General features: G+C 35.5%; 2 protein-coding genes across 2 annotated transcripts in view; both read right to left on the reverse strand.

Annotated features, from left to right (window-relative positions):
- Window positions 1-1,546, reverse strand: part of HELRODRAFT_174391 (hypothetical protein) — a gene marked incomplete at both ends in the record, with an annotated part of 3,858 nt that extends 2,312 nt beyond the window's left edge. Inside the window, 2 exons of the mRNA XM_009020890.1 lie at window positions 4-1,050; window positions 1,181-1,546. Of these exons, the coding sequence (XP_009019138.1) occupies window positions 4-1,050; window positions 1,181-1,546 (1,413 nt within the window). The remainder of the gene's footprint in view (window positions 1-3; window positions 1,051-1,180) is intronic.
- A 3,162-nt stretch (window positions 1,547-4,708) lies between these two features.
- Window positions 4,709-12,562, reverse strand: part of HELRODRAFT_81131 (hypothetical protein) — a gene marked incomplete at both ends in the record, with an annotated part of 70,394 nt that continues 62,540 nt past the window's right edge. The window contains 14 exons of the mRNA XM_009020891.1: window positions 4,709-4,811; window positions 5,397-5,587; window positions 5,871-6,170; window positions 6,364-6,472; window positions 6,799-7,069; window positions 7,350-7,512; window positions 8,591-8,703; window positions 8,833-8,918; window positions 8,961-9,063; window positions 9,275-9,523; window positions 9,867-10,070; window positions 10,297-10,440; window positions 10,793-10,926; window positions 11,159-11,328. Of these exons, the coding sequence (XP_009019139.1) occupies window positions 4,709-4,811; window positions 5,397-5,587; window positions 5,871-6,170; window positions 6,364-6,472; window positions 6,799-7,069; window positions 7,350-7,512; window positions 8,591-8,703; window positions 8,833-8,918; window positions 8,961-9,063; window positions 9,275-9,523; window positions 9,867-10,070; window positions 10,297-10,440; window positions 10,793-10,926; window positions 11,159-11,328 (2,340 nt within the window). The remainder of the gene's footprint in view (window positions 4,812-5,396; window positions 5,588-5,870; window positions 6,171-6,363; window positions 6,473-6,798; window positions 7,070-7,349; window positions 7,513-8,590; window positions 8,704-8,832; window positions 8,919-8,960; window positions 9,064-9,274; window positions 9,524-9,866; window positions 10,071-10,296; window positions 10,441-10,792; window positions 10,927-11,158; window positions 11,329-12,562) is intronic.

Consider the following 12,562-nt stretch of genomic DNA (forward strand, 5'->3'; position numbering starts at 1 on the left):
CACCCGTTTGGGTACCAGCCTGTCAATGATACTCTTCAACTCTTCATTAAAAATTTTTAGCTCATCATCAACATCATTGCTGAGGCAAGAACCAGACAGGGGAGAATTTAAGACAGCTTCAACAAATCTATCCTCATCAATATTTTTCCATGATCTGACAAACCTTTTTGTTGGGATACGACATGGTTTAGCAATTATTGTTTCAACTGTTATAAAACTGTGATCAGAAAAAACTCCATGAGGTAAGACTGTAGTACTAATAATAGGAAAATCAACGGAGCTAACAACCAGATCCAATGTCCCACCTCGTAAATGCGTTGACTCGTTAACATGATTAACTAGTTGAAAGACCTCAAATATTTCAAATAAACGTATGGTGTTTGGATCATCTTTCCTTTCGATATGCACATTAAAGTCGCCCATCAGTAAAATATTTGCATTTAACATCGTTATATGCTCTAGAACTGACACCAACTCATCAAAAAATAAAACGGTTATCTGTGCCGAGCCAGGCCTGTATACACCCAGAAGAATGAATTGATTTTTATTGATTACTAATTTAATGGCGACAACTTCAAACGTCACAAATGAAGGCAAATTTATCTTTCTGCAACCAAACTCTTTGCGGAAATATATGACCAGTCCACCGTGGCCAGGATCATGCTGCCTGACAAAGTCCACGTAACAGTACCCCGGTGGCATAGCTGCACTGACAGAGTTGTTCCCAGGCAAGCCATGCCAAGTTTCAGTCAACACTAACACATCCAATCCATCACAAATTAGTCCATAAATCCCATCAACATTACGTGCAATTGATCTAACATTTAACAAACCCAGATTGAAATTTTCATTAGAATTGCTGTTATCATCATCACCACTGTGAAAACCGTGACTACCACATTTGATCAAACTGCATAACTCATATCCAGGGCCTTGTCGTCCATTCATCAGTTTGACTCTTTCCTTGCAGGAAAATGTACTATTTTCCATTTTCCTACGTCTCCTCGCACTCTGTATAAAAAACCCTCCGTTGAGTTTTTCTCCATCTGTCTGGCGTCGTCCATCAATTTTTTAAGTTCATCTCTTTGCTCAACAGTAAGATCATGACTCAGACCAACATGAGACAGATTATCGCCTACTGACTTCATTTTAAAAACATTTTGAAAACGAGTTCCTTCACCTTGACATCATCAAACTTTACCAAAATTGGTCTTACCACCGTATCATTTTTCTTACCAAGTCGTACCAACTTTATTATGTTTGTTTCACCGCAGACACCACCGGTCAGATGACTGATTATCTTGCAAACCCTGTTTCTGTCGTCCGTTCCTTCACTCAGTCGAAAAACCACTATATTTGCCTCTCGTTCCTTCGATTCCATTACATTGGTTAACGTTTTTTGCACTTTTTTTACATCATCGTTTATGATTTGGACACTTTTCACAACCTCAGAACTGACCACGCTAGCAAATGATCTGGTCATTTCATTTCTAAAGTTCGAAATCTCATCACAGAGCTTTGATCCAGGGACATCCAATCCAGACATTTTGCCTTCATTTGCTTCCAATTTATATTCGTATATATGTCTATAATAAATATATATTTATTATTTTACTAGATTTTGAGATAATTTTGTTCCATCGACTGTGGCGATGATCAGCCTCATGCCCAATTATTGATCAAAAATATTACAAATAATTCTGTTAAAAATCCGTGTGTCAATATAACCAAGATATGTTAATGAAAATGTATTCTTGTACATGTCTAGAATAAAGATATATCTATTATTTTACTATACTTTGAGTTAACTTTGTTCTGTCGGCTGTGGCGATGATCTGCCTCATGTCCTATTATTGATTCAAAATATTACAAGTAATTCTGTTAAAAATCAGTGTGTCAATCTAACCGAGATATTTTAATGAAAATGTATTTTGTATATGTCTAGAATAAATATATATTTATTAGTTTACTAGATTTTGAGATAATTTTGTTCTGTCGACTGTGGCGATGATCAGCCTCATGTCTAATGATTGATCCAAAATATTACAAATAATTCTGTTAAAAATCCGTGTGGCAATATAACTAAGATATTTTAATATATATGTATTCGTATATATGTCTATAATAAATATATATTTATTATTTTACTAGATTTTGAGATAATTTTGTTCCATCGACTGTGGCGATGATCAGCCTCATGCCCAATTATTGATCAAAAATATTACAAATAATTCTGTTAAAAATCCGTGTGTCAATATAACCAAGATATGTTAATGAAAATGTATTCTTGTACATGTCTAGAATAAAGATATTTCTATTATTTTACTTGAATTAGATTATTACAAAGCAATATACAATTCTTGTATATCTTAAGATTATTAATTCGGAAAGTAAAGCGCTAATCAATTCCATGTCCAAAATTGTTGAAAATTGAGTGAAAAATTTATTATGAACAATTAAAAATGATTACCAAAAATTTCAAAATATATTAAAATTATCAGAAATTAAAGTCTAAATTAGATTATTAATTTGCAAAATAAAGCGCTAATCAATTTATTCTATATATACGATTGCGTCTGATAGAATTTCCATATATTCGTTAGGCTTTATTCAATGCTATCTTGCGTCGGATAAATTCAGACCAGTGTGGTCTGTGGCTGAGACACATTTTTTATTTTAAAGTAAAGTGGTCCTTGAATCTCAAAAGGTTGAGAAGCGCTGCGCTAATGTAAAGTTTTGCCATAGTCAATTTACAGTAAAAACCGAGAAAATCCATTAAAACTCACCTCGACTCTGCAAAAACAATAAAATATCAAAATTTACAAAACTCAATAAGTTGACTATCAAGATCTATCTGTTAGCAAAATTCATTGAGGAGCGCTGTTGAACATCGCGGAAATAGCGCTTTATCAACTAATTGAATGATTGATTGAATCTGAAAAAATAATCTAGCGCTAAATATGTCATGATTATTTTAAGAGATAGGCGTTTTGCCTCAACAGGGTTTTTTACCCTGCTCTACCCTACTTTTTTCTTATTGTCAGTTTATTTTATAATTAATAGTTTGTATCAGAGTTTATTTATTTTTCCAATACCATGTTATATATTTTTTGTATTTCATATTTTTAAAATGCATTGTGCCAAGTTAGTATTGTTTTTAGTTTATATTTCTGCTTCACCTTCCTTTTTTTATCGTTTCTACTCTTCGTTTGACGTTGGTTCCTTGCATGTTAAGCCAATCTAAGATTCTGCCTGTCAGAATTTTTTTAAATGAAAAAAAAAAAACTTGCGACTGTGATTCACACCATCATTTATTTGTGCGAGTTGGTTGAGCTGAATCTGCATACAAATTTACATCATTAATGCAAGTGTTCTACTTTAAAACATTTTAACTTTACGTTAAGGTTTCCTTATTTTTTAAAAGTTTCGTTCTGAAAAGAATACAGGATTGATCTCAAGTTCATTGTAGAAACCACATCACAGCTATGTAACCTTTTCTCAGGAGATCAGATGCTAAATCAAACCTGAATATTGCACCATTTTATAATTTATCATGATTTGATAAGAATTTATTATTTGAAATATCTAATATCTCATTTTAAAGATGGTCAAAGACTAATTAAAGTCCTCGCGAACTTTGCGGAATAAACTCCAAGTACTCATTCACATTAGAAATCTCAATAACCTTCTGCTGACATCTCAGACACGCAAAATATGGATAAAGTAGTTGTAAATTTTCATCGAAATAGGAAGAAACGACAAACGAGATGATATGATGAACTCGACCGAACCATTAGCTATTAATTAATTTATTTTTTACTGTAATTTTTTTCAACAAAAAGTTCGAACGATTAACTCTCTATCCAATCCAAATTAATGCTGGCGTAAATGCCATGGGGTGAATGTGCTCTAAACAGGTACATCCCAGCGTCTTCCTTGTTATTATATTTTAGTGCTCAACTATCCATCTAGTGAAGTTGTATGTTTATGATAAGAATAATAAGAATAATAAATTATTGTTATAACGATAGAGATAATAACGACGATGACAATAACAATAATGCTGATGATAATGTTTGACTGGTGTTCTTTGTCGTGTGATATGTAAATGTAAATGAGGGTGCGTTATATATATATATATATATATATATATATATATATATATATACATATACATAATATATATATATATATCCATTGTTTGATAGTCACGCATGAAGTGACACAGACTTTCCGCTAAAATGAGGAGCTTTTAAAATCAGATGAATAAAACAAATGAACCGTTCCACAGAAAAATATAGTAATAATAATAAATGATCATCAGAATGTTTACGTGCCAACTTGTGGCAGATGAAGTGATGTTGATGATGAAGTTTGTAACGAAAATTAGTGTTAATCAACGAGAATATGTTAATCAACAGGAAAAATGTCATAAGGAAGAAAGCACACATACGTTAACACTAAGGATCGTCGTTTTCAAAACATTTCACGTTATTCATTTTTGTGTCCATTTTGCTGTTTGCAAATAAAATGTAAAAAAAAAGATAATCAAAGAGGCTGCTATCAGCAAATAATAATAATAATAAAATAATAATAATAATAATATAATAATGAAAAATGATGATAGAAAAGTAAACGCAATGTTGTTGTACATGTTAATGTAACAAAGATTAGCAAGTATGTGAGGCTAATTGGTGCGTAAGACGGATCAAGCTAGTCCAAAGCCCTCTGAACACTCGTGGATGGCCAGCAGAAGCATCTGCCTCAACTTGTCGTACGTTTCGTACACTGGCAGGTCCAGCTGGTTGAAGCTATCAAGGTATTATAAATACGATGGATTATGTTAGGAAATAATTAATATTTATTATGTCGCTATGAAAACAAAATACTCAGTCTTCATAGCTCTCTGCAAACTAGTCTAAATTTCACTATCGTCTTTTGGCCTCTTATTTCAAAAAACAACTGATAGCATCAATTAGTCTCAATTTAACAAAGTCTCCAAATTTTTTGGAATGACTTCATGTTTCAAATCAGAGTTTAACAAATTTCAATTCCTTACTTATTAATATTAAAAACCGATCCTTATTGGAAAACTTCTGTAACTTTGCCACCTGCCAAGAACACGCTAAATTTCCAGGAAGCTTTACACATTCCAATTCTTACAATATAACCTTGCATTACGTTCTGCTGAGTCAATGAACAAATTGAAATGGCATCAAATCTCGAAGACTCGGTCTTTCACATCTCAATAACCTATCACATCAGCATGAACATCACTAAATAACTTTTCTAGTAATTAAGTTTTCTGCAAATTAGTCTCAGTTTAGACTACATCAGCATAACAACATAACACAACTAAAAATAAAACAACATAACAACGAGACGAAGAAGCAAACCACGTGTGAGCAGATGGCAAGCGATCAGTGGATCGATCATCTTTGTGAATTTGAAATTTCTGAGTACCATTCATGCCTTCAAGATAGGCAAAACCTTGCAAAGGTACTTTGGAGGTGCCAGTAACAAACTGAAGGAACCTGGCCCTGTCTGCCTGATCAAATGACTTCAAAGCTCTCCAGAACCATGAGATCTGTGCCAGTGCAATGAATGAATTCATCTATTAATTTAGAAAAAAATAATTCTAAGAGAATGGTTGAAAGTGAAGTGTAAACAGACAAAGCTGGTCTTGCGGAGAAAAAGCACACTTGGTGACCTAGATAGCTAATTTTTATCGTAAAATAAAAACAAACATCAGAAAGAGATGAACACAGACGAGGACCTTTAATTACGAATATGCTTTAAAATGTAGAAACGTATACATGAATGTATATGTTAAGGACAACGACATTAACGAGATCCATAGTCTGACCGACCTGCAGAGCATTGGCCTGGTACTTGTGAATCTCAGTGTTGGCTTTAAGGTCATCAATGTCAATGTTGGGAAGACCTGATATGAGCAACTCAAGTTCCTGTTCATTGAATATTGAGATGAGGCGTTTGGGAATGATGCTGTAGAAGCCGTCAAGAAATGATGTCAACTGCTGCTTGATGGCTCCCGTCATTTTCATCTGGCACACCAACTTCACATACTCTTTCTTGTTCTCTTCAGTCACTCGAATGTTTCGACCGTCTTCCTTCAAATCTCGAATTGTCGTCACACCAAACTCTTGAATCTAGTGATGAAATTGTGTTAGAAAAGGTATGATTTGTTGTCGTCGCTGTGCTGCTGTTTTCTAGTTACCAAATGATCAATACATTTGTCATATTAGATATAAGCGTTTATAGACAAGCCTAATTATTCATTCATCAACTGATCATCAGCATCATCCATCCACATCATCACCATGCCTGACCAAAATATCAAACAACCTCAGTACTAAATGTCAGTTCGTAGCCCAGATCTTCAACATCATTCTCCATGAGAAATACAAGTCCTTTGTAGAAGGCATAATCCTCACTCTCCATGTCAGTGTATCTAAACGGGGACAACAATAAATTAATTGCATAAATTTTTTGGCGGTTTGATTGTTTGTTTGTTTAATTAATAAATTAATTAATCAAACAAATAATCAACTAATTAATTAATTAATTAATGCAATTAATAAAATAATAGAATGAGGAATAAACATATTCAACAAATGCAAGTGAAGATTCAGCACAGGGAGCTGTACATTCAAGATGCCTTAGAAGAACATTTAACATTGAGATGAACAAGTAAACAAACACTGACTGATAATTTTTATAAATCAAGTAGACAGATTACCGACAATTTTCATCAAAACGAGTGAAAAAGAAACTGACTTGACGAGAACTCCGAGAATGTGTTTGTAAAAAGATCTGGTAAAGTAACATTCTAGCAACTTGTTATCATAAATGGCCTTTGCGATGATCCTACCAACAAATTTGAAGTAGCTGAGATGGTTGGAGTTGCAGTGGGAGGACGCATTGATGGTGTAGGTCACTCGGTCGCCTGGACTCGTGCAGAAGAGGGCGTACATGGGGTTGAAGATCTCGCGGCTGATGATGATGTACCACTCTCTCAGCAAACCACCTGCATCTTGGCCCTCCTCACCTGCCACAGTTTCAGATTTTATTTTTGGATCATGCGATGTGGTAACAATATAACGCGCGGTGTTTGTTTGGATCAGTCAAGTTTAATTAACATCACTGCTCGTCACTTCATTTCATTTACACGTTCAACTTCAAAATTAAGGTTTAATGCAGTAAGCACTTGAAACAATGAGCGCGCGCACAAAACACACACACACACACCATGCGCGCACACAATAGACATATAACAAATACAAAGAGCAAGCAGATAAAGGTACAGACCGCTTACAGCACTAACTAACCTTGGAAAACAATATAGAACCTATTCTTCCATTCCTCTGGTGTCCTCCTATGAAGTTCCCTGAAAGAGTCCTCAAATACGTGACTCCTGCGCACGTGCACTGCAAGGTCCTCCTTCCTTACGCCCTCGTCCATCCGATCCAGCTCGTGTCGGAAGTATCGACGCTGCGTTCAGTTGGTTGGCGGTTAGTTGGATGGTGTTGGTAGGAGCAAATATGTGGCTGGTGAGATGATGCTGATGATGGCGATGAATGGTAGCGTGCTGATAGACTTGCCGCATTTTAAGATAATTAAATCGTACGGACAGTTCTTATAAATTTATTTCTTGAATAAAACTCTTTAATAAGTTTAGATTACAGATTATGCAGGCTCTGATGACGAATCGTGAAGACGTCCAAACAAAACTTACCAAGTAAAACACGCATTTTAATATAACAAATTGCATGCAGACAAACATCGCTGATGGAGGTGAGTGGAAATGTTTGATTTGCACCACTCAGTCAGCCAGCATCTAATCCTCCAACACTGCAGCGCAGTACGTGTAGCTCTTCATTACGTTACAGTGCGGTATCATCACCATCATCATCGCCACCATCATCATTATCACTATCGTTCACTGCTATCGTTCAAAGACATCTAGCTCCTCTTGGAACAATCCGCAACTTTTCCCAAACTGCCACCATGCTGCCTCAGGTGCGCTCCATCAGTCCACTTTGACCATAACACATGGTCCTCAACCTACACATGAACACCTCTAAATAATCTAGCACCTATAGTACAAACACCAAATAATCTAGCACTCCTAATGTGCGTCATAATCCAGCACACCAAGCCTAGATCCTTCACCCAACTAATTCTCAGTTGAACATTTTACTATTTCTAAAAATTCTAAATAGCCTTCTCAATACCTTCTTATCACAAAAGTAGCCTGAAAAACCGATGTTTCCATTTTTTTTGGGCCAGGAGAACTGAGGCCACCCGGCACTCAGACCACGAGACACAGCACCTCCACCAAGCACGCCTTGCAATCAACCACTCAAGCACTATCGACATTAAAAAATAAACAACCAACATTTGATTATTTCGACAAGTAACGAAAATACCAAGATCAATGAATGTTTAAACAAATACATGAACGAATCCGTGAATAAAAACAAACAATGGTGATAGAAGACACAGAACGCGATGATATTTTATAACAGAAATTTTGAACTAAAGCAGCCTACAAGAGCACATAAGAAACCTTGATATCAAAGTCGAGAACTTTCGTGTAGTCGACGAGGACGGAGAATGCTCCTTCAGAAAGTGGGGATGTCGACTGGCGTAATATCTGATTCAAAACTGTTCTGTGGGTTTCTGTATGTTTGTTTGTGTGTTTATTCGTATTTGCATTTCCACAGGTTTTTATGCACACATAACTACATAAATATTATCATCATGGTTACACACTGACAGTTGCACCAATAATCTCAACCAATAACGTACCAGCAAAACTTATGAACTTTTGAACTTCTGGTCTTAAACATTTGTTTGCTGCCGTTGTTGACGTGTTGTTGCTGGTTACAGAGTTGCTATCAAGCCTGGCAGTCTCTGATTGGATAATATTGGGTGACATGAGATCTGATTGGACATTGGGAGACATGGGGGCAGAGAAAGCCACGTGAGCCAATTGATCCTCCCTTCTGCTTGATGACGTGTCCCTCTTTAATTGGTTGTCTTTTTCACCTGCAAATATCATTATTTCTCTGTCACGTACAATGATCACCACCAATTTTTAGTAATATTTCATCGTAGGAAGTTGCTGTCGCCATTGTGGATATCATACGTAGCAACCCAACACAACAGATCAAACCAAACACAACAGAAGTGAACAAAGAAGAGTAGGAGAAAAGAGACAGAGCAGCACAAAAGAGAAGAGGGCACCAACCAGCATGAGCCAAAAAGAAAGCCTCAACTGCCGGTTGAAGCACGAGGACTGCATAGTTGTCGGGCATCTTGGCTAGAAGGAGCAGGCAGTCCTCAAGAGCTGTCCATAAATCATCGAGTTGGATGTGTTCAGTTAAACAACCAAGTAATGTTGATGTTGCTGAAGGTGATGATGCGTCTGAGTCGGCATCTGCTACTGCTGCTGTCGTTGCTGCGGTCGATAGTGATAATGATGGTGTTGTTGTTGTTTCTTGGTTGATTGTCTTGTTGTTGGTGATAAATAATGATGGTGAAATGTTGTGAGTTAGTGTGTCTTTGTTATATTTTCGTCAATTGTTGCCTTTGAAAAGTGTGGAAGTGCCGTTTGTGGCATGTTTTGTAATGTGACGTGATGTTGTGCAATGCAATATTTCACAGCAATTTGCATTCCAGTGGTAATATTTTAATGAAATCATCATCATTAAGGCAGCCATAAAGAACATCGACATCGTAATCAATTATCATAAATGACATTACCATCATCAAGGAAAACATATAACATGATCATAATCAACACAACCTCCTCATCATCATCCTAATCATAGTGCACCAACCTGCATTATCAACTTCCATTGGAGATTGTGAGTACGAATTTGTGGCAGACGATTGTGGTGGTGCTTGTTGTTGCAATGTGCTAGTGGAGGCTGGTGTTGCTATGCTGGTTGTTGTTGTTGTTGCTGGAAGAGATGAATGAGCAGCAGTAGATGTTGTAGTTGCTGCAGGAGTTGCTGCAGTTGAAGATGTTGTTGTCTGTTGAGCTGTATGCAAACAACGTTGTCATATTATTATTATTATTATTATTTACACTTCTTAGTAGTTCTCGTAGGATGATACGTCGAACACAAACATTTAGTAGAAGAAGCAGTTCACGACACAACATAACATAATGTTAAATATTATTCAAGTCTGTTTTAGTTCATTATATAATAATAGCTGCCCTCATTTTGGAATAATAAAAATCCCCGTTCAGACCACCACACCAACCTTTCTTGTTGTTTCTGATTGCCTCTCTCAGATGAATTATCACCTTAAGCAGCCTCAGCAGGAAGTTCTGACTGGATGTTTTGTTGGTGAGTTGTTGCATGGATGCAAGTTGCAACTCCCTGCCCCGTGCCTTCAGTTTTGTAGCTGAGTTGACGTGCACGATGATCTGCCCACCCGTGTACCTTTGTATGTTTGTTCATTCGTTCGTTTGTTTGTGTCATTTTACAATTCAGTGGGCTATCGTAATTATTTTAAAGATATCTTTTGGTTAGTGGCTAGTACTCGATAATGCACCAATTTTAAATTATCATCCCTTCTTTTGTGATATGAAATGTAGAGAAATATTTAAATATTAATTGTTGAAGAATTACAGATAGTGGCAAAGATTTCAAGGATGAGAATATAATTACAGATGAAAATGTAAATGTTGACAATTTTGAATGATGAGGAATAAAAAGGTGATTATGGTTGCAATGATGGGGGCGACGATGATGACAGATGATGATGACGACCGACCTGTCTTGCAGCACCCCTTTCAAATTGGACGACGTTGACGCCAGTGAGCTAGCCACATCATCATCTTCCTTCATCTCAGACGCACACAAACTTGATAGCTCGTCAGATAATGATCTACAATTGTATTATACAGCAACGATAAGAAATTACGGAGAATTAAATTCATTCGTCATGTAAAATAGTGATACTCAAAGTATCATAAAGCAAGTACAAATGTTATCATACAAAAAAATATTAACCAAATTTTTTCTAGTTGCAACGTTCTATGTTGTTTTTTGAACTGAGTAAAAAAAAGAGATGAGAAAGAAAGAGAGAAAGAAAAGAAAGAATAAAAGAAAAGAAAAACAAGATGGCCGACCTGATATGTTGGCAGACACTTGCTCCGAGCAAATGCACCCCTTGGATCAGCAGCTTCAATATGATGGTCCTGGTCGGTGCATTGTGCTTGGCCAGTTGGAGTAACAGGTTCGTTGCATCTTCCAACCCTTCTTCGGAGCAATACTTTGAAGTGAGAACCTGCGTGATGGCAATCAATCAATCAAACGTTGTTATTACGCTCTGTCAATCAAGCTTGTTATCAAATAGTCAATGATACAAATAAGCATTATTGTGTGAATTAAGTTAAACAGATTTTAGATTATATATACATATAAATAATATAGGTATGTAATATATATATTTATATATGCACAGTCACTTACTAAGAAAAATGATCCAAGAAAAATATAAAATCCTACATAGTAATCTTAATTTAGTTTGCTTAACGATCAAAGATTTGACCAAAAAAAAGTTCAACTGGATTAAGCTGGCAGCCACAAAAAATATCTTCCACTATTTTTCGCTTGCCTGACTTGTTGCAGCTTATCTAGAGAAGTAATTGGGAGCTTCCTCGTAACGTGCAAGTCGTACTGCATCGTTTGAATCTGTAGCGTTTCAGTTCAACGCCATGTATGTTTGCCTTAAAGATTCAGAGCAGGATGGAATTTTTTCTCAAAGAAAAGTGACGATTGAAAAAATTGATAATTTGAATAAAAAATTGTTATCCTTAGTAAGCTGTTGAAGGGGTTGAAATTAAAACATCCTTTAAACGTTCGTTATGAACGCATTTGTGCAGACCATATTATGAATGCTGAGTTTTGGTTTTCAATGAATTTCTTTCATTATTTTCTTAATAGAAATTAACACAGCATTTCTTAAAAACGTTTGGCATAAAAAGTTCCCAAACAAATAAATCAATTTCCGCATTGTTGAGTACAAATGCGGTGATAATTCTTAATAACTGTATAGACGACGGTCTGAACCTATATATATATATATATATATATATATATTAGTTTTTGGTTATGGCATCGACACGTGCTATCCAAATAAATGAAGTTTTGTTTTATTTATATAATAATATAGGCTCTCTCGATAATGAGGCTTTTATTAATAGCGTAAACAAATTTTATGGACTTGACGATTTTAATAATAGCAAAAGACTGATTTTGAACGACTTGGATAATTCAATGTTCGATAAAACTACTCTTAAACTTGCTCAAATGGCTAACAATAAACAGGATAAACTTTTGGACATTATTGATATTATCAAGTTTTGTTTGGATAATAAAATTTGTGTGGCATCAAAGTTCAATTTTACAACACCAAAGTTAATTTTTACAACGTCAAAGTTAATCTTGACAAAGTCAATATTTCCCTATATATACAACAAGGGGCACTGATGATGATTCATTCGGAATCGAAATATGGC

This window comes from Helobdella robusta (assembly GCF_000326865.2).
Source record: "Helobdella robusta unplaced genomic scaffold HELROscaffold_29, whole genome shotgun sequence".
NCBI classification, from domain to species: Eukaryota; Metazoa; Annelida; class Clitellata; order Rhynchobdellida; family Glossiphoniidae; genus Helobdella; species Helobdella robusta.